The sequence below is a fragment of the Macaca mulatta genome, chromosome 16, assembly GCF_049350105.2.
Source record: "Macaca mulatta isolate MMU2019108-1 chromosome 16, T2T-MMU8v2.0, whole genome shotgun sequence".
Classification (NCBI taxonomy): domain Eukaryota; kingdom Metazoa; phylum Chordata; class Mammalia; order Primates; family Cercopithecidae; genus Macaca; species Macaca mulatta.
Window position 1 is genome coordinate 54,162,203 of NC_133421.1, and position 22,494 is coordinate 54,184,696.

General features: G+C 39.5%; 1 protein-coding gene across 7 annotated transcripts in view; it reads right to left on the reverse strand.

The window, feature by feature from the left end:
* Positions 1 to 22,494, reverse strand: part of PCTP (phosphatidylcholine transfer protein) — a 111,770-nt gene that overhangs the window by 41,971 nt on the left and 47,305 nt on the right. For 4 of the 7 annotated variants that reach the window (XR_013406482.1, XR_013406484.1, XR_013406481.1 and 1 more), the window contains one exon: positions 2,118 to 2,281. Coding sequence is in view for 2 of the 7 variants with exons in the window: in XM_077971018.1 (XP_077827144.1) it covers positions 2,201 to 2,281 (81 nt within the window). In the remaining 5 variants the exon portion in view is untranslated. Of the gene's footprint in view, positions 1 to 1,983; positions 2,282 to 13,464; positions 14,149 to 22,494 lie in introns of those variants that run through there. The other 3 variants (XM_077971021.1, XM_077971020.1, XM_077971018.1) reach the window with 2 other exon arrangements.

A 22,494-nucleotide genomic window follows, 5' to 3' on the forward strand; every position in this document is an offset into this window, starting at 1 on the left:
AAAATGTATGCACCTGGTGGGGATGAGCCCACTCTCCTTAGCATAAGAGCCATTTAGTTCCCCAAACAAGTTTATTTTGAACTTCACTTTTATTTTTTCTCCCAGATCCCTCTCTCTTGCTCCCAAATTCATTTGTATACTCAATGCTGTTTTTTTTCAAGGCACTATTAGACTAAAGATGAAAGAAAAAGATTGAAACATTAAAAAGGACTGGCAATGTTATAAAGTCTATACCATGCTCTGGGTGTACCAAGGAATCTGGGGCTATGGATCCCAAGATGTTCCAAGAGGGAGTTTAGTGAGGCTTTGAGTTAGTCCCAGAGAACTTCCGGGTCATTCCTGGGCCCAAAGCTTTGGTATTCTCCAAGGCTAAATTTGTTCTCCAAGGAGACTAAATATGAAACCCAGGTCCACTTATCTCTGTGTTCAGGGACCGAGTGACCATGTAAACGTCCAGCAGGCCTAATAAAGGTTGATAACAAAAGCTTCTCTCCCACCATGAAGGAGTTCCAATTACAGTTTATCATTGTGTGAGACTTGACATTAGATACTTTGCATCGTTGCCTATAGTATTATCAGGCAAGCTGTAAAATGGAGCAGGAATTAGTTTGAGACATGCACTAATTAGTTTGAGACATGCACTGAGATGGAACAAGGAATAACTCTAAAGGTATGGGAGGTCAGGTAATGCCTACTGTCTTTGGGGCTGTACCTTTTTCCATCTTCATTTTAGGAATGGCTATACCAACAATTTGCATCTAGTAAGTGGCACTTACACTTAGATTGGTGGAAATTAACCAGTTTAACAGGCAGGTGTGTACACTCTCGGAGGTCTTCCTAAGCAAGAAGACCCAGGTCAGTAACTGGGTCACTGAAACTAGGATCTCCAGAATTGGGACTACTGCATTAGACAAGTTGATTGGTTGGATTAAAAATAGGACATCAAGGTTGTAGTTCTATTCTATAGACTGAGTGAATGTAGGGGGAGAAGGTAAAAGAAGGGAGCTACCACCCAAACTTCGTCCCCTGTGTTCATGAATACCACCAGTAGACCTGAGATCTAATTGGCAGCAAGGAGTGTGGGAGTCCCTCAGACATCTGGCGCCATTAAGTCTCAAGTCTAGACAGTAGACTTAACATGAAACCAGTCTGCAATAGGGAGTCATGCAACACTATTCATCTCCATCAGAAATAGCTCAGGTGGAGCTGTGCTTGCAGCTGTGGAGCATCAGCAGAGCTAGCTGGGACCAGCTGGGGACACAGAAGCAGTGAAAGCCAGGCTGGGGCTAATGCAGCATTGAAAAAGTTGTGTCTCTTGACATGTCCAAAACAGTTGCCACATAGGAGCTCTCTTGACAATTGTCTGGATTGCAATCCACTGAAAATAACATTTCCTATCACAAGGAATTGATATACAAGATTGACATGCAGAAGTGGACACTAGGAGCCATCGTTTTGCCTTGAAGTGAAAACCCAAGACTGCTGTTTACTTCTCTGGCAGTTTCTAATGTATATATTTACTTTCAAATTTTGCTTCTTCAGTGGATAAAAAAAGATCTGCTGATGAGAAGACAGGGAGAGGAAAGGAGAGCTCTGAGGCAGAAGCTTTGCCACCATTTTAATATCAGCACTTCCCAATCGCTACTTTTTAGTCATTTGAAAAAAAATTTTTAAAGGATGAACTTAGTTGTATTTTCTTCTTAGAAATTTTAACTTTGGGCGTAGAATATTCTGTCAACGGTAAGACAACATATCCCATCTGGAATGACAGTGGAGGCCATTCTTAAATTTATCAGCAAAATAGAATAAATATTTGTAATACTAGGGTAAAAATTCTGACAAAGCATTATAGCTACTTACAGGAGAAAAAGTTTAAATTCTACCGCTCTTGGACCAACTAAGCAACTGACTTCTAAAAATTTTGATAATCATAACTTCCAAGTGACAATGGCATTTTATTCATTAGAATGCGAGCTCCAAGAGGGCAGGGAATTTTGTCCGTTTTATTCACTGCTGTCTTTCCCGTACACAGATGATAGTGAACACATGGTAAATATTGTGAATAAATGAATGAATTCAGGGCTTATGAGAAAAAACAATGACATAAGAAACGATACCTGCACCCATTTCAGTGTTTCAACAAGGACTCAGCTTCTTTTCTCATGTCTTTATCATGTTCTTCCTCTTCCTTCCACTCAATCTATTGCAGAGTGTTTGGGTTTGCCAAAAACTGGATGAGATCTCTCTGATTCTGAGCTTCCCGCTTGGTTCTGCTCTGATTCTAAAGAATCAAATGGAAAGAGCAAAGGATGAGAGTAAGTACAGCCACAAAAATTCCTGGGGATACTTCAGGATGCACAGAATAAGGGGCTTTGGATAGTCATCGAAGGATGCAATTCTCCTCTAGTCTCTGGATCACGAGGAATAGAATGAAAGAATATATTCTTAAATTGTGTTATGTGAATTGATTTTTATCCTCTTTCTCAAAAACCTTGCAAGGATAACCATATGCATAATTAACCCCCCCCCCCCCACTGAAATATTCCAACTGACAAGGGTACCATTGTGCCATTTCCCACAAAAGGGTAACCATGCCTGTGGCTTCTTTCAGACTTGGATTATTGTAGGCTCTCTGGTCACCTTTTGTCCAAGAAGAGAAGGCCACAGTTAAGGTACTGATTCTGCCAAACTCAGTCAAACATCCTGAAATGTGTTCCAACGTTTGGAGTTTGACAAAATCCCAGCACATTTGGCTTGGGTCCCCTTTCCCCTTAATTGCTGAGCGCAAACAGAAAATGTAATCCATCTGCTTCACAGTCATTTTCCCAAAACTCATCCAAATGTTCCTTGATGAGAACTATTTGACGTCTTTGTCTTGTGGGCTTAACACCTTCCTTCTCACGTTTTGTTTCTTCGAACTAGGAAGCAGACAGAGCCAACAGTAACAGGACTCAGTTTCAAACACAAGACATAATCTGTAAAATCACGTGCTAGGGGTGGAGGGTCAAGAGTCTCACCTCCAGAATGACAGCTGTGAGATATCTGAGGGATAATTAAGGGAGCCTCTAGAACAATGATGTCCTTAGAAGGCAGGAGAGCACAGTTAACTGAGGATAGATTCCTTGCCACCTCATATCCACTGAGCCTGGGAGCCAACACCTCACCCCAGTTCCGGGGTGAGAAAGTCAGAGGCAGAAATTTCACTAATTTCTACTGTTTCGTGTTGGTCACTATTGTGAACACCCCAGCCTTGTAAACAAGGAGCTCACAAGATCCATCTAACATCCTTTTGTAAGACACTGAAACTCAAAATGAGACAAAAATGAGTTAAAGTCCTAACTAGTATGGTAATTACTAGTTTTGTGACCTTGGTCAATTTCCTTATCTCTGAACTCATGTTTTCCCTTTGTAAATAAAACTAAAAGTTTCCTGACATATTTATTATGAGACTTAGGTAAGAGTATATAGTTTAGCACAGTAGCTAGCATTTAGAAAGTGCTAAATACAATAGCTATTTGTATTGTTGGTTTTTATGACAGCTTTGTTTTTTAGAACATTTTATCACACCAAAAAGAATCTCCATATCCATTAGCATCACTCCCCATTTCTTCTTAATCCCAAGCAACTGCTAATTTACTTTTTGTATGGATTTGCCTATTCTGAGCATTTCATGTACATGAAATGATATATAATCCTTTGTGAATGACTTCTTTCATTTGACATAATGTTTTCAAAGTTCCTCCATGTTGTAGCATGTATCAGTACTTCATTGCCAAATAATATTTCATTGTACAAATATACTACATTTTATTCAATCATCAGTCATTGGAAATTTGGACTATTTACATTATTTGACTATTACGAATAATGCTCCTATGGACATTTACGTACAAGTTTGTGTGTTGACCTGTTTTTATTTCTTCTGTATCTATACTTAAGAGTAGAATTTCAAAGTCAAATGTTAACCTTTTGAACATTAAACCTCTGTGTTTAACGTTTTAAAAAACTGCTTTGTATTTTCCAAAGTGGCTGCACTGTTTAACATTTCCTTGTAGCAGTGTATGAGAACTCCAACTTCTTCATATCCTTGCCAACACTTGTTATTATTCATCTTTTTCATTATAGGCATCTTAATGGGTGTGAAGTGGCATCTCACTGCAGTTTTAATTTGCATGTCCCTGATTGCTAATGATGTTGAACATATTGTATGCACTTATTGGCCATTTGTATATCTTCTTTGGAGAAATGTCTATTCAGATTATTTTCCATTTTTTAATTGAGTTTTTGTCTCTTGTATCATTTCTTTACATATTTTAGATACAAGCACCCCTGTAGCCTGAATGTGTTTCCTAAAAATTCATATGTTAAAATCTAATCACCAATGTGATAGTATTAAGAGGTATGGCCTTTAGGGCTGATTAAGTTATGAGAGTAGAATCCTCATGAACGAGATTAATGACCTCATGAAAGAGGTTCGAGGGAGCTGTTCATCCCTTTGGCCCTTTCATCCCTTCCATCATGTGAGGACCTAACAACAAGGCACTATCTTGGAAGCACAGAGTAGCTCTCACCAGTCCCTAGATTTGCTAGTGCCTTGATATTGAATGTCCCAGCCTCCAGAACTATGAGAAATAGATTTCTATTACTTATAAATTACCTGCTCTGCAGTATTTTGTTATAGCAACAGGAATGCCCCTTATCAGATATACGATTTGCAGAAATTTTCTCCCATTCTGTGCATTGTCTTGTCACTTTCTTTATGGTTTCTTTTGAAGCACAAAAGTTATTAATTTTAATAAAGCTACATTTATCTATTTTGTTTATTTTGTACTTATGCATTTTGTGCTATGTCTAAGACATTATTGGCAAATCCATAAAAAAATTTGCCCCTATGTTTTCTTCTAAGAATTTTATAGCTTTAGCTCCTACATTTAAGGTCTTTGATCTATTTTGAGTTAATTTTTATATATGGTGGCAGGGGATCTAATTTCATTATTTTGCATATGGATAGCCATTTGTCTCACTTGAGAAAGCTTATTCTTCCCCCATTGAATTTTCTTGATACTCCTTCATGGAAAATCAATTTATTATAATTGAGAGAGTTTATTTCTGGATCCTCAATTCTATCCTATTGATTTATATATCAATCCTCATGCCAGTACAACACTGTCTTAATTACTGTAGATTTATAGCAAGTTATTTGTAGTAAGTTATTATTTTAGGCAGGGTCTCACTCTATTAGTGCAGTGGAGTGATCACAGCTCACTGAAGCCTCAACCTTCTGGACTCAAGCAATCCTACCACCTCAGCCTCCCAAGTAGCCAGGATGACAGGTGCACACCACCATGATTGGCTAACTTTTTGTTTATTTATTTTGTGGATTTGGGATTCCCTATATTTCCTAGGCTGGTCTTGAACTCCTGGACTAAAACAATCCTCCCACTCTCCTACCTCAGCCTCCCAAATTGCTAGGATTACAGGCATGAGCCACTGCACCCGGCCTGTAGTAAATTTTTAAATCAGGAACTGCAAATCTTCCAATTTTGTTCTTCTTTTTCAAGATTGTTTTTCTATATATAAAATCATATATCTTCAAACAGATAGTTTTGCTTTTTCCTTTCCAATCTTAATGTCATTTATTTCTTTTTCTTGCCTAATTACCTTGATTAAAGCCTCCCACACAATTTTGAATAGGAGTGATAAGAGCAGACACCTTGGTCTTATTTCTGATCTTAGGGGGAAAGCTTTTAGGCTTTCACAATTAATTAAGTATGATGTTAGCTGTGGTTTGTTCATAAACACACTTTAGTAGGTTGGGGAAGTTCCCTACTATTTCTAGTTTGTTATGTGTTTTCTGTCATGAAGGGGTGTTGCTGTTGTTAAACAACGATGCCACTGTTTTCTTTTTCCCTTTTTTCCTCTCTTCTTTCTTTTTTTTTTTTTTTCTTTTTTTCTTTTTTTCTTTTTTTCTTTTTTTTTTTTTTTTTTTGATTTCTTTCCAGAGCCTGGTAGGACACCAGGACAACATCAGGAAAGAGGAAGCCACAGGCTGCCATGCATTCACTCCCTGAAGTGCCCTATGAGCCAGCATCTGCCACCTCCTTCCTCCTGTCCACCCTTCTGACCTGGCAGTGCCCTTGCTGTTCTGGCACAAGATGCACCCCTACCACTTTGATCTGCTTCACTGGCTTACCGTCTTCTAGTTTTGGGTCTGTGGCTTCCTGTCACTCTTCTTCATGGTTCGGATCTCTCTTTTCTACCTCTTTCCAGGTGTCCTATACTCCTTTGGCAGCTACTGGTGTTTGGAAAGCTAAAGGCTATTTTTCAGACAGAAGAATTTCCTTTTCACTCCTGTACCCAATTTAATTCCACAAATATTTCATGACCACTTTTTTTTTTTCCTGCCAGTCTTTGTTCTTGTTTGATCCTGGTAATCTTCACAATAACCCTATGAAGCTGTTTTTGGTTTGACCCATTTTACAGAAGAGAAAACAGAGCCTCCATATAGCTAAGTAGTTTTTCCAAGGTTACATGCATAGTAAGTGGTAGAACCAGAATTTGTTTACAGATCTGCAAGATCTATCTGCTTAGAGCAAAAAAGAGTGATACTCACACAGTGACTAATGCTGAGATAGAACTCAGGGCACCGGGTACCATGTTGGAATAGCCAGGAGGAGCTGGAAAAGTGGTCTTGTTTAAAACCCGAGGCTGCTATTGATCTGGCCTCTGCCAACTTGTCTTACCTTATCTTTCAAAAAACACATGCCTATCCACCCAAGACATGCTGAACCATATCATGCGATCTCCATTTCTGTGGTTTTTCATGTACTGGTCCCTCCACCTCAGCCAAACTGCCTACCCCATGGAACTGTGAACTTTCAGATGCCTGGCTAACGCCTCTACCTTGGATTCATTTCTTCTTAAAAGTATTTCTGACCCGCCCCAAGCTGTGCTCCATCATATCCTGTACATACCTGTGTCATGGTACCTACCATACGTATGTCTTACTCCCTCTCCCTCTCCCCTATGACCAATCACCAATAAACCATGAGCCCCTAAAGGCAGAGTCATGGTTAGTTTTCCTCTGTAACCCCCAGGACCCAGGATAGTTCCTGGCTCATAGTGCATTCTTCGGCATGGATTCTTGAATAACTAATTGAAATCTTTGGGATGAGCTCTTGTAGACAGATACCCTCTCTGACTAGATTTAAATTTTCTTTCTGCCCAAATAGATTAAAAGGTGTGACATTTTCTTAGTCTCTTTCATACTGAGGAATCTGAATTCTAAACCAAGGAGTGCAAGCCTGTGAAATTTGAGCTTAAGACAATAAAGTTACTCTTCCACTTTGTACATGACAACTCGCAGTCACCAGTTCTCCATGAGGCAAACCTCACCAAAGATGATAATCCAAACGAGGAAACCAAGGACCTCACTTTAAATGCACAGCAATAGCACCCTCCCATTGTATTGGAAGAACTGACCTTCTTAGGTGCTTCACCACATCCAGGGATCTGCAGTCAAGGCCACCTTTAGGTTAAAAAGCACAAGATGGTCATTTCTTCAACTATTAAACAAAATAATAACTTGACTTCTGGCTCAATGCCAGCTCAGGGAAAATAAGCCAACTGCAAGAAGAGGAACTTTCTGGACTCTGTGGCAACTCTTAGAGCAAAGTTTTAGCACAGCTACTTTTTGCTTTCTCCTCCAAGAGAAAGCTGTGAGGTCAGGTCCAGGATGACAATACCCAATAACCCCCAAAAGACTCCTGGTTTTAATCCTTGCCAATTTCCCTCCAAGTCCTGGCACAACTTGGGCTGAAAACACACATGCTATTTTCATTTAAGCATGAATGCTGAACCACTGGGTATTTTTTTCCTGGGTTTTCTGTTAACTCTGTCTACAAAATGTGGTTTTAAGAAATATTACTCCTGGTCATTTATCTAACAGACCATACTGTGATCTGTAAGCTCCATCTTTCTTGCAGCTTTCACATTCTATTAAAATGGGATCTTTTACCAGGAAATTTACTCAGACGGGGGAGTTCATTTGAGGTTAAAACTGTAAAGTGGCCAATTATCTCTCAGTCATTGGTTGCATATGATCTTTACCCCAAGCTTTGGAAATAAAGACAACATTTAGCAAACGTTCTGCTCCAAAGCTAATGTTTTGGAAAGAATAACAGCATGTTGGGAATAAATTACATGGTCTTTAGTGCATTTTAGTGTTATTGCCTGTTAACACGCAGCATGGTGTGCCAACTCATAAGAGAACTCCAGTCTTCTAGGGAATCGATTTCTGATTTGTTGAGCTGATGGCGTCCGTGTTATATCATTGAACAGACGAGGAGTACAGGGGGCCATGTCTGTGGGACCTCACCTAGGGGAAGCTATGACTCATAGGCTGTCTTTTCATTCTGATACTATCCAGACCATTAACACACCATGGGTAATGGCATATGAGGTCTTTCATCTAGGACTATCCAGTTACCCACTCATGAACTATACTGATCCTAAAAGAGTCATTTAATATACCTAAATCAAGTAACTAGCCTTGCTAAAAGGCCTACTAGGTACGAGGTTTTTGGCCAGGCTCTGTAGAAGAATAGTAGGATGCTTAAAGAGAGAATTGATTCCATTTATATGAAATATCCAGAATAGACAAATTCATAGAGACAAAAATTACATTAGTGGTTTCCTAGACCTGGGAGGACAGGAGGATTGGAGAGTGTTGTCTAAAACATTTGGGATTTCTTTGGGGGTGATCATGAAAATGTTATAAATTGATTAAGATGATGGCTGCCGAACTCTGTGAATATAATAAAAGCCATTGAAGCATATACTTTAAATGGGTGAATCAAATGTGAGATATGTGAATATCTCAATAAAGCTATTAAAAAATTAAAGTAGAACCTTGTCCTCACAAAGAGAGGAAATGTTAGTAATTTAGGTAGAAAGCACTAAGGACTAGAGACAGGTACCACAAAATGCCAAGGGAAATCCAAAACTGTGTAACTTCCATTAGACTTTGTAGGATTTCCTTTCTTTGGGGACTGTTTCACTCTGTCTTTGGTTTCAAAAGATGAGAGGTCATGTTTAGGTCTTTGAGGGTAGGAGCAGAAAGATAGCTCTTAATAACTGAATAAATAAAAAATTCGTGATACGACAGCAAAAGATGTACTGGGAGCATGAACACCAGACTTGGACCTGCTGGCAGGGTCCCAATGCAAGCCAGCCTCAAACCTCTCTTGTAGCTGGTTGCAAGCAAGGTGTTTTATTTCAAGGGAAAAGGAGTCAGAGATTTTTTTTTCCTTTAGACTAACAAGAAACTGCCTGTTACTCTACCTTCTCCAGTCTAAAGACAATTTTACTGAAGAGCACCATCCCCACACCTACTCAATCTCCCACATTTCTGGGACAAAGGTATCTAGGATCAGAGCAGCCCACGAAATAAATAAGCAACAATTAGCCCTGTGGTAACTTGTAAGCCAAAATGTTACTCCATGCACAGACAACTCAGGTGTGCACTGTTGTTCAGGCCACACCTGCTGCCATAGAAATTCTTTAGGCAGAAGGATAAATTGTATTTCAGGCTTAAGTGATCTATCTTTTAGTGGGGTAGGCTTGTTTTATTTTAAAAGATGTATTTCCACATTTACCTTCGCTGAACTCCCTCTCTACTATCATTTTTTTTATTATTTCCCCAAATTTCCAATATTTAGCCAAAAGCAAAATTATCCAGTGTATTAACTATAAATAATTCCAAATAATGTCAAATATAATCATGCTTTTTAAACTTTTAAACTAATTTAAATATCTTAAATATTATAGTAAATTGCTTTTGTGCATAACATTGAACTTTCAAGCCGCAATGCACATAAGCATTTTGGAGAAGTTTACAAAGAGATTATTCTACTGGGCTGTGGACCTGAATTCCAGGCTTAGTTTACTCAGTAAGTGTGGGCCTCTTTTCTTCCTGAGGATCTGCCCACAATTTTGCTCTGTTCTTCGTTTCTGAGTTTCTCAAAGCTGAAACAGAGGCTGAGCTGAGGGTTCAGTAAAAAAAAAGGTGGTAGAGCACGCATCAGAGAGCCCCAAACTCCACTTGCCTTCTAGAGGCGCCTATGACACCATCCTGTCTCCTGGATGACAGTTCTGCTAGTTCCACACTGGAGTACTTTGAAGCTTATGGGTCAAAGTAAACTGAGTGGCGTGGTGTCTGTTTTGCCCCTGTGAGCCCCTTTTTCCTGGGATATGTGGAGACAGCGTTCCTTTCTCCAGTGTTCATCGCCACCCGCCTTCCATGACAGTGCGAGCATTGACTTTGGGAAGTTGCCAAATTTCTAGTGTGGTCCTTGAACCCTTGACCTTCCAGGCAAAGGCAATGATGCTACCAGCTGAGCGACACAGACCTATTTCCTGCGTCAATGACTAAACAGATCCAAAGGTATGTGAGGCATTTCTTTCCCCCCCGACCTTGTCCAGCCTTGGCACAGCTGCTGGCACAGCCAGAGGTGCCTGCCCCTGGGAGCAGCTGCTGAGTGTCTGCCAAGCCTCCGGAGGGCAGAGCTGTTTGTCAGCTGGTTAGTGCATTTTTTTTTTTTTAACCTTGGATCTCCTTACCTGAAAATAACTAGAATAAAACTCATTTTAATGAACAGTTTTGATCTTTTTTTTCTTCTGTTTTTCCTCTTATCTGATCCTGTTTTCTGTTTTATTCTTAACGGGAACCATTAACACATGACAGGGTAGACAAATGTGCATGTCCCTTCATTTTCAAACCTCCTTCTTCCTCTAAAATGGATATGAATAAGCTCACACTCTAGAATGGAGATTAAAATATCAGTGTGTCAGCAAAATTAAGACAGAAAAGAAGCAACAGGCTTTGTAATCGATACATTGAATTCTCTTTTGAAACAATTTTTCTTTTTCTTTTTTTGGACACAGGGTCTTCCTTCCTCTGTCACCCAGGCTGAGGTGCAGGGACACGATCTCTCGTCACTGCAGCCTTGACTTCCCAGGCTCAAGTGATCCTCCCACCTCAGCCACCTGAGTAGCTGGAACCACAGGCATGTGCCACTATGCCCGGCTATGTTTTTAGTTTTAGTAAAGACAAGGTCTCATTGTATTGTCCAGGCTGGTCTTGAACTTCTGGGCTCAAGAGATCCTCTGGCCTCAGCCTCCGAAAGTTCTAGGATTACAGGCATGAACCACCATGCCCAGCAAGGAATATTTTTAAGGAATATGTGACAACATGGAAAAACACTCACTCTATTGTCTGATTACAGTTACTTAAGAATGGATGATGCACAAGCAAAGACTATCCCATATTCCACAAGCCAAAAGTGGAATGTGAATATCTTCTTTATTAAACTTCTGGCCGAGCACGGTGGCTCACAGCTGTAATCCCAGCACTTTGGGAGGCCGAGGCAGGCAGACCACCTGAGATCAGGAGTTCGAGACAAGCCTGGCCAACATGGAGAAACCCTGTCTCTACTGAAAATGCAAAAATTAGCTGGACATGGTGGTGCACACCTGTAATCCCAACTACTCAGGAGACTGAAGCAGGAGAATCACTTGAAACTGGGAGGCGGAGGTTGCAGTGAGCCAAGATCGCGCCACTGCAGCACCCCAGCCTGGATAACAGAGCAAGATTCTGTCTCAAAATAAATAAATAAATAATGTACTTCTTTTAATGTCATTATAATATTGTTTAATTAGCATTTTTTTTTTAAATAAGAGAGGAAAGGAAAACAGTGTAGCAAATCACAATCACACACAAAACTGCCCTGCTCATTTTTAATTTGGTGGGTTGATTACTGGATATAAAACAAAACCTCATTCTGCTATTCTTTTCTTTCTCGCTCTTCCTTTGCAAGGCACAGCTCAATCCCTTTGGTACCAAGAAGTGAGCAACTGAGTTCAGGTCTGTTCTCAACCACTCTGGGAGCAGCTCGCATTTCCAGGATTCACTGTGACTGCCCAGTTTCCTCGTGGGGAGGAGTGATAGCTCTCCTGACTACGGAAAGGCACATCACTGATCCTCGTTCAGAAGGGGTGATTTAGAACTTGTTCTAACTAAAGGATCCTTCTCATCTCTGAGTGACAGGGCTGTGAATTCCCAAAGCCTTGGCAAAGCACCCAGATTTTCTTTCCAGCTTACTCCCAATCCAATAAGACGGGGTGAAAAGGACTAAATGACGCAGATTTAGCCTGGACATCCTGGACTCCAAGCCAGGTGAGGCTCCATCTCAATAAGTCCATCGTCTTCCTCAGAGTCTGAGTTCAATATTCTTAAGTCAGCCTTGCAACATGGCGGTTAATGTTGAAAATGGTGACTTTGGCTGAATGGGCTCCCCTGGAAATGTTGACAACCTGATAAATTTTTTCAAATTGTTGACCTCACACTTTCTCCTGGTGCTTTCTTTGAAGCTATGGGGCAGGTGAGGAATCTAATCTAATACTCCCATGCTTTCATATAGCTGTTGTAGCAAGCCTTGGCAACAAAATGTCTGGGCTTAAATCTTGGCACATCATTTGCTAACCTGCTTAACATCTCTAAGCATCATTTTCCTTCTTTGTAACATGGGGGAAATACTAGTGCCTACTACCTCTTATGGGTGTTGTGAGGGTAAAATGATGTGACACCTGTAAAGTATTCCCATAGTGCTTGGCACACAGTGCGGTCTCAATAAATGTTGGTAGTGATGTTTGTAATTATTATTATTATCATCTTTTTTGTCTTTTTTTTTTTTTTTTCCTTTTTGTGGAGAACGGGGTCTCGCTATATTACCCAGGCAGGTCTCGAACTCCTGGGCTCAAGCTATCCTCCCGCCTCTGCCTCCCTGAGAGCTGGGATTACAGGCGTGAGCCACCACGCCCGGCTATTATTATCATCTTTATTCTATTACCCCTCCATTCTTTACTTTATTCACCTCAAAGTGAACTAGAAGCACCTTGATATGGAGATGAGGGCAGGAAACCTGGAATCAGATCTCTTCAGTTCTACTCACTGAATGGCCTTTCACATCTGAATCTACTTCCACATCTGTAAAATACAGATCATGACGCCCACCTCAGAGCACTACCAGGAAGAGTCAATGCAATAAAATACAGGAAAATGCTTGATACATACTAAATGCTCAGTAAATAATGGTTGAACCGGGACTTAGGTTTGGGTCAGTCACCCAGATTGTCCCATTTTAACCTGGGTTTCAACTAAAGGAGAAGGCATCCCACCCTCCTCTAGGTCACTTCCAGCAAAAACCAGCAGGACAAGGGAGCCAAAACATTAGCAAGCTTTTGGCAGATGCCTGACAAGGAGTGTGATCACAAGACCTCCGTGCAGAATTTTGACAACCGAATGTGCAAATTACACTTATTCAAGCTGAAATATCACCCAAGTGTGTTTTGGAACCACAGCGACCACATCCCAGCTGGACTGTGGAAGTGAAGCTGTCCAGCCAAGAGTTTTATTATTTTTATTTAAAAGTGTGAATCATCAGACAAGCAATGCTCTCCAGCCAGGTGCTGTATTGAGATTCCACGTCAATATCTACTTTTTTGGCAGTCGAGCAAAGTGAAGGTGCCAATGAGAAATTGTTCTGGGTCTGGAGAGATCTCTGGTTTAAGCAGGGTCACCTTGGGACTCTCTCTTAAACGGCCTAGGACTCAGTTTCCTCATGTGTAAAATAAAATGACAATAGGAAATGCTGCATAAGTGGTTGTCAGGATTAAATGAGGTAATGTGTGAAAAGTGCTTGGAAGAGAACATAGTAAGTGCTAGATATGTGTTTGCTATAATGATAATAATTAGTGTGCTAAGGCCTTTGGGATTTTCAAAAGGCATCATGTTTTTGCATCTCTGTAATAGGTTTGTATTCTATTTGGAGGAAAGACTTTGTATGTAGCAAAGGAAATCGTGACACTGAACTGTTTGCAATATATGGCAACTGAGCGTGATTCCTATAGTCTGAGTGGCTAAGAACAATTCTCTGCGGAAGAAAACATTAGAAGTAGGCCATGCCGAAAATGTAGAAATTGAAGTAATTGATAGGGAGAGAAGGGCATTTTATGGATGGGGAATAGCTTGGGAAAACTGTCCGGCCTCCCCTGATGTCTTTAAAGAACTCTGGCAGCTTGGGTGTAACTCTGCAAAAAAAGAAAAATCCAAGATTTTAAGACTGCTTAAACTGCCTAATTTCACCTGTTCCATACATTAATTCTTGCTTTTATTCTCCTGGTTATTAAGCCACTAACTCTCATTGCCCAGCTATTGTTTTATCCTAGTGTTGCCCTGTTAGCTCAACACATAGTTCTGTCTTTAAATTTTAAACCCCAATTTCCCTCCTGACTATGGTTTCCTCCAGTGGACTCTTAGGGAAGCATCCCAACAGGTTGACACAGTCATCCAAAATCTTTTTTCCAAATACCACATCCACAGGGAGCTCCTACAAATCTCATGAACTGGATATGGGTACACAGTGACAGGCTCTGTTATGTTTTAGGGACAACGAGTAGAACAGGTTGAGTCCTGTGATAAAGGCAGTAGAGGATAATAAAAGCACATTTCACTCACATACAATGAAAGAGCTTCCTAGAAGCATAGACAATTCAGTAGGACAGGCCCCCTACCCCTGGAGTCTCAGTAGATGGGAAAACCAGGGCTCTAGATTTTATAGGTAGGTGGATATGCAACTATGCCCAGAAACCTCCCCAGTGACTCTCATCCAAATTTTACCATTGGTTTGCTCAACCTTCCCAGTGCTTAACTACAATGACTTTGCTTGGCCAGGCACAGTGGCACAGGCCTATAATCCCAATGCTTTGGGAAGCCAAGGCAGGAGGATCACCTGAGGCCAGGAGGATCACCTGAGGCCAGGAGTTTGCGACCAGCCTGGGCAACATAGTGAGACCCTGTCTCTACAAAAAATAAAGATTAGCCAACATAGTGGTGCATGCCTGTGGGCCCAGCTACTATGGAGGCTGAGGTGAGAGAATCATTTGAGCCCAGGAGTTTAATGTTGCAGTGAGTGATGATCCCACCACTGCACTCCAGTCTGGGTGAAAGAGACCCTGTCTCTTAAAAATAATGGTAATACTGACTTTGCTTCCTGCTTTGAATAATGTTATGTGTCTACCAACTATAAGGTAAATTTCTAAATGGTAACAGCTTTATTCCTTTCTGCTGTTTTGTTTTTAATGTTTTTACAGAGCTAAACTCTGTACTTGGTGTGTATAGAGAAAACACATACACAACACAACAAAAACAGTAACAACAAAGGCAAAATAAGAACACTCTGGGCCAGGCACTGTGGCTCATGCCTGTAATCCCAGCAATTTGGGAGGCCGAGGCAGGTGGGTCACGAGGTCAGGCGATCGAGACCATCCGGGCCAATACGGTGAAACCACATCTCTACTAAAAATACAAAAATTAGCTGGGCATGGTGGCACACACCTGTAATCCCAACTACTTGGGAGGCTGAGGCAGAAGAATCGCTTGAACCCAGGATGCGGAGGTTGCAGTGAGCCGAGATCGTGCCACTTCACTCCAACCTGGGAGACAGAGCGAGACTCCATCTCAAAAAAAAAAAAAAAAAACCAAACAAACAAACAAACAAAACAATCTGAGAATGTTCTGATTTTGAGAAACAATCTCAAGTCATAGGTTCCATTCCTGGTTCTACAATTTACTAACTGAGATATCAATATGTTACAAAATTTTCTAAGCTTCCCTCCCTATCCACAAAATAGAGATTATGACATCTGCTTACCTTAAGGGGTATAGTAATACAGAGAAATAATACATGTGATATCATACATAAAGAAACATTTCAAATAAAGAAAAAATAACTCAATCTAAATTTATAAAGAGTTTGTGTTTTCTTTTTTTGAGAAGAGAGAAAACGAGGATAATCACTATTTTGAAGACTACAAAGGGAAAATTCTAAATATTATTTTTTCATGTCAGAATTTTATTTTATCATTTGGACACAGAGAAGAAGTAAGCTAATGAAGAGCGTTACTTCATAGCCTTTGGCCAAAAGTGTCTTTTTTACCCCAAGGTCGGAGAAGACTAGTGATGTAGAATTTAGGGTTGGCTGCGTTTTTGCTCACTTTGCATTGTGTGGTTTTTTCTTGAACACCATTGCCTCACCAGGTATTGAAGAGAAATATGTTACAGTAGTTGGCCAATACTGGATTGGCTCAAGCCCATTATTTTAGCTGACCTCTTAGAAACTATACATAAAATATGCTGGGCGGGGTTGAGGGGAAGGAAATTCCTTTGTTTTTTGAGGAAGTGTTAGCTTTGGCTCATTCCAGGATGGACCTTCCAGGGTTCTCAAGTTTTCCTTTCTCTTAAAGATCTTTCTTTAAGACATATTACTGCCCCTTAGTTATAGCAGGATTAAGGTCCAGTGTAATGCTGCTAAGCTTTGGACAAAGAGAAAGGAGTCCGACTTGCTGGCTAATCTGAGTGATTAGGAATAACGTGCTAACATCCAAACTCTGTGAGCTTTGGGTTGATGTGACCCTTTTTTTGCCTCATGTGCTTCTCATAATTGCAATAAAGCATAAGAAGGCCAGTGACCAGTGTGGAAATGTGAACCACAACCTATTAAGTGCATGTTATTTGCCAGACTTTTCTAGGCCTTATGGTTAAGTTATTTGATCTTTGCAGCAAAGACAGAGCCAACATGGATGAGTTACCTCCTTTTTATGGATGAGTAAACTCATGTCAAATAATTTGCCTAAAATCAGATGGTTGATAAGTGGTAGAGAATGCTTCTCAGAGAAAGTGAGGTTATCCAAGTTCTGATGGAAGTGAGGCGTGTCAACCATCCTATGGACTTATAAAGGCATTTTATGCATTGCATTTGGCAATTCATAGATTAAAAGTAACTTGGCCCAGAAGACTGAAGACTTGGGTTCCAAACCTTGGTCTAATATTTATAAGCTATGTGACCCTGGACAAATCACTTCATATATTTGAGTTGAAGCACCCTACCTCAATGCTGTTCAGACGATTAAATGATATAATATATATAAAGCTATCACAAGACTTGGGACTTAGGAGGCATTTAAATTGTAGTCACCACCATCGTTATCATCATTATTAAAAGCATCACTTTCACCAACACGGTAATTATCATTATTGCTAATATCTACTTTATTTACTCTTATAATTTTAGAGGGCTATAATAAGATAATGAATGTGAAAATGCTTTGTACCAAAATATTAGAAGCACTTAAATCTGGGGGAGATTCAAATATAATTTTCAAATGTAATAGATGGAATTCAAGAGAATTACTGTGAATTCCACAGTAGCCTTGACTCAAGTTACTCTAGAGTCTTAAACCTGAAAATGCTGAAAGTTGACTTAAAGTGAAAAAGCAAACATATTTCACTAATCTTCAGATCATGGTGTTGGCACTCCTAAAGGCCAACTATATATTGATTGCTCAGTTAATTATTGACTTCATATTAAAGCTTTAACAAGAAGGTCTATCAAATATTCTACAGCACATTTCATCAAAAAGGGTGAGGTAATAGTCAGACATTTACTGTTTTATATAAGGCAATGTTCTCTTAAACCTATGAATAGGGAGAAAAATAAGGATCTAAAAATTTTCTTTGTACCCAAAGGAGATGGGAAGGAGGGAAAGAGAGTCCGTGTTTAACTAAAATTGCACATACGATTCTGAGACATATGTCAGTCTTGCCAAGCCCCATAAAGGAATAGCGAAAAAGGAATAGCGACTAAGACATAGAATGCCAATGACTAGTTTCTGCCAGTAGAAATCTATGAGTTGTTTAGTTTTATAAACAATTCTGAGAACTCAGCCTTTAATGAACACAGCTGCTGCCAACTCAGTGGTTTCCAAGAAGCAGTCATGGTGATGATAAAGAAATCCCATAATCTATTGACATGGTTTTACTGCTGTAAAGGCTAGACTATCATTAATAGCTCATTTTTGAAGACTCTATTATGGCCTAACTTCTGCATCATAGGAGAATTCTGGAAATCAGGAGGAAACTTCCACCATCACAATCACCATCTCCCTCATTCTTCGCATGTTCTGATATACTTTGTTTTGCTATACATCTATATAAGTTTCATTTTTGACACAGGGAACATTGCATCAAATGCAGTCTGAGTCATTAGCAGATTAGCACTCATCTATGACCTGTGTGAAACTTAGCAATATCAAAAGTCAAGTCTTCTCAGGTCTCAATTGAGAAATCTCTGTCTCTTCCAAAAATGTCTTTTTCACAATGAAGCTGACAACATTTTCCTGTTCTGTAATATATACGAAATGGAAGGCACAATCTTGTATAAATACTTATACAAACACAAACATTGTAATAGTGATGTCTACACTCCCATCTAAAACTCAGCAGGTATTAACATGTTCCTGTCCAGTCCCGAGGTTTAACTTGGAGACTTCCTTCCTTAATTCCTCACCCCGCCCTCATTAGTTGTACAGATGTCCACTTGAAACTTGAGCGGATTCTCAAGTTATCAAGGAGGGTCATCGTCCTAGGGTAGGATGTTGTTTCCTACCTGGCAGTCTTATTCTAATCCTATATTCAGATGGTATTTTCAGGGGGTAAATTCAGTGGTAATTTTCTGGCTATGGTATACTGCTAAATGTTTAAAAACTAGCTTCCCCAACACACAGTCTTGTTTTGTACCATTCGCCAATTTCTCTGATATAAATACTCCTACCACATATACATTTAAGTCACCAACGTAACGGTACTGAACTTGAATTTGGGAAGACATGTACACAAAATTTCTTACAAGCCAGTATGAACCAGTACCTCCAGCACATCACTGTCATAAGGTCCTTCTCCTGGTTTATTGCTCTGGCACTCTCTGTAGAGGATCATTCTCAAATATGAAACCCAGGCCTCCAAATTTTGAGTCTAGATCCCTTCTCTTTCTGTTTTTCTTGCTTGCCTTTCTAAAAGCTCTTACTATACTTCTATTTTCTAATAATAGGACTCTGTGGTCCATGGCCCATTTTAAAGAACTTAAGGCCCTTTGGAAAATAACAAGCACTTGGCAAGTTATTTATCTTTCTAAGGAGGTAAGGAGAACCAACCCTGTGTTAGCCTGTTTCCCTTCACTTGGAGAAGAATAAAAATGTTTTCATTCTTTAGGATGTATCCCTCTCCCCAAAAATGAGGCCAAAGAGATTTCTCTAAAGTCACACACACACACACACACACACACACACACACACGGGGAGAGAGAGAGAGAGAGAGAGAGAGAGAGAGAGAGAGAGAGAGAGAGAGAGACCATCCATAACTGGAGTTCTCATACCCTACTTCAAAAGCAGTGCCAAATAAAACAAAATTCTCTTCCAAAAGATTTAATAGGTACAATATGAGAAACTACTCCCAGCAATGTGAAGAGAGTCAAATCTGGTGCCAAATGGATACACATTTTTAAATTGTATTGTGTAGATCTGTATTCTTACTAAATGTGTCTTTTGTCTTCTTGTTTTTTAACCTTCTGTCAGAGGTACATTAAAATCTCCTATCGTATATATGTGTGTGTGTGTGTGTGTGTCTACACACACACAGAATACTATGCAGCCATAAAAAGAATGACATCATCTCCTTTGCAGCAACATGGATGGTGCTGGAAGCCATTATCCTACATGAACTAACTCAGAAACAGAACATCGAATACCGAATGTTCTCACTTATAAGTGTGAAGTAAACAATGGGTACACATGGACATAAAGATGGAAAAATAGACATGGGGACTACAAAAGGGGGGAAGGTGGAAAGGAGGACAAGGTTGAAAAATTGCCTACTGGGTTCAGTGTTCACTATTGGGTAATGGGTACATTAGAAGCCCAATCCTCACCCATTATGCAATATACTCATGTAACAAAAAAACACATATATCCCCTGAATCTAAAATAAAATAGTTTAAAAATAAACTAGGAAAATAATTTGAGAATGAGGAGATGTATACTTCTGTTTATCTATTGACGTAAAACAACCCATCCCCAAATTCAGTTGCTTAAAACAAAACAAAACAAGAAGTTCCCCACAATGATTCTGGGCTTGTCTATTTCACCTAGTTCTATCAATTTTTGTTTTATAAATTTAAAGTGTTCTTATTGGGTGCACACAAACGCATGGTTGTGCTACCTTTCTGGTGAATTGACCCCTTTACTGCTATAAAATGTTTTAAAAAAAAAAAAAAAAAACACCTATATTAATAATTTCACCTTAAATCTATTTTGTATGATATTACTGTAGTTATGTCATCTTTCTTATTTTTTTAAATTAAACTTTAAGTTCTAGGATACATGTGCAGAAAGTATGGTTTGTTACATAAGTATACATGTGCCATGGTGGTTTGCTGCACCCATCAACCCGTCATCTACATTAACTATTTCTCCTAATGCTATCCCTCCCTTAGTCCCCCACCCCATGACAGGCCCCAGTGTGTGATGTTCCCCTCCCTATGCCCATGTGTTCTCATTGTTCAGCTCCCACTTATGAGTGAGAGCATGTGGTATTTGGTTTTCTGTTCTTGTGTTAGTTTGCTGAGAATGATGGTTTCCAGCTTCATCCATGTCCCTGCAAAGGACATGAACTCATCCTTTTTATGGGTGCATAGTATTCCATGGTGTATATGTGTCACATTTTCTTTATCCAATCTATCATTTATGGGCATTTAGATTGGTTCCAAGTCTTTGCTATTGTGAATAGTGCTGCAATAAACATACATGTGCATCTTTAAAGTAGAATGATTTACAATCCTTTGGGCATATACCCAGTAATGGGATTGCTGGGTTAAATGGTATTTCTGGTTCTAGATCTTTGAGGAATTGCCACACTGTCTTCCACAATGGTTGAACTAATTTACACTCCCACCAACAATGTAAAAGCATTCCCATTTCTCCACATCCCCTCCAGCATCTGCTGTTTCCTGACTTTTTAACAATCGCCATTCTAACTGGTGTGAGATGGTTTTGATAATTGTGGGTCTGATTAGCATTTCTCTAATGACCAGTGATGATGATCTTTTTTTCATATGTTTGTTGGCTGCATAAACGTCTTCTTTTGAGAAGTGTCTGTTCATATACTTTGCTGACTTTTTGATGGGGATGTTTGCTTTTTCTTGTAAATTTGTTTACATTCCTTGTAGATTCTGGATGTTAGACCTTTGTCAGATGGGTAGATTGCAAAAATTTTCTCCCATTCTGTAGGTTGCCTGTTTACTCTGATGCTGGTTTCTTTTGCTCTGCAGAAGCTCTTTAGTTTAATTAGATCCCATTTGTCAATTTTGGCTTTTATTGCAGTTGCTTTTGGTGTTTTAGTCATGAAGTCTTTGCCCATGCCGATGTCCTGAATGATATTGCCTAGGTATTCTTCTAGGGTTTTTATGGTTTTGAGTTTTACCTTTAAGTCTTTAATCCATGTTGAGTTTTTTCTAATTCTGTGAAGAAAGTCAATGGTAGCTTGATGGGGATAGCATTACCTCTATAAATTACTTTGGGCAGTATGGTCATTTTCATAATATTGATTCTTCCTATCCATGACCATGGAATATTTTTCCATTTGCTTGTATCCTCACTTATTTCCTTGAGCCGTGTTTCGTAGTTCTCCTTGATGTGGTCCTTCAAATCCCTTGTAAGTTGTATTCCTCAGTATTTTATTCTCTTTGTAGCAATTGTGAATGGGAATTCACTCATGATTTGGTTCTCTGTTTGTCTATTATTGGTGTATAGGAATGCTTCTGATTTTTGCACATTGATTTTCTATCCTGAGACTTTGCTGAAGTTGCTTATCAGCTTAAGGAGATTTGGGGCTGAGACAATGGTGTTTGCTAAATACCCAATCATGCCATCTGCAAATAGAGATAATTTGACTTCCTGTTTGAATACCCTTTATGTCTTTCTCTTGCCTGATTGCACTGACTAGAACTTCCAATACTATGTTGAATAGGGGTGGTGAGAGACGGCATCCTTGTCTTGTGCTGGTTTTCAAAGGGATTGCTTCTGGTTTTTGCCCATTCAGTATGATATTGGCTGTGCATTTGTCATAAATAGCTCTTATTATGTTGAGATACGCTTCATCAAAACCTCATTTATTGAGAGTTTTTAACATGAAGGGGTGTTGAATGTTATCAAAGTATTATTCTGCATCTATTGAGATTTTCATGTGGTTTTTGTCATTCGTTCTGTTCATGTGATGGATTACATTTATTGATTTGCATATGTTGAACCAGCCTTGCATTCCAGGGATGAAGCTGACTTGACCATGGTGGATAAGCCTTTTGATGTGCTGCTGGATTTGGTTTGCCAGTATTTTATTGAGGATTTTCATATCTATATTCATTAGAGATATTGGCTTGAAAGTTGTTTTATTTTTGTTGTTATGTCTCTGCCAGGTTTGGTATCAGGATGATGTTGGCCTCATAAAATGAGTTAAGGAGTAGTCCCTCTTTTTGTATTGTTTGGAAT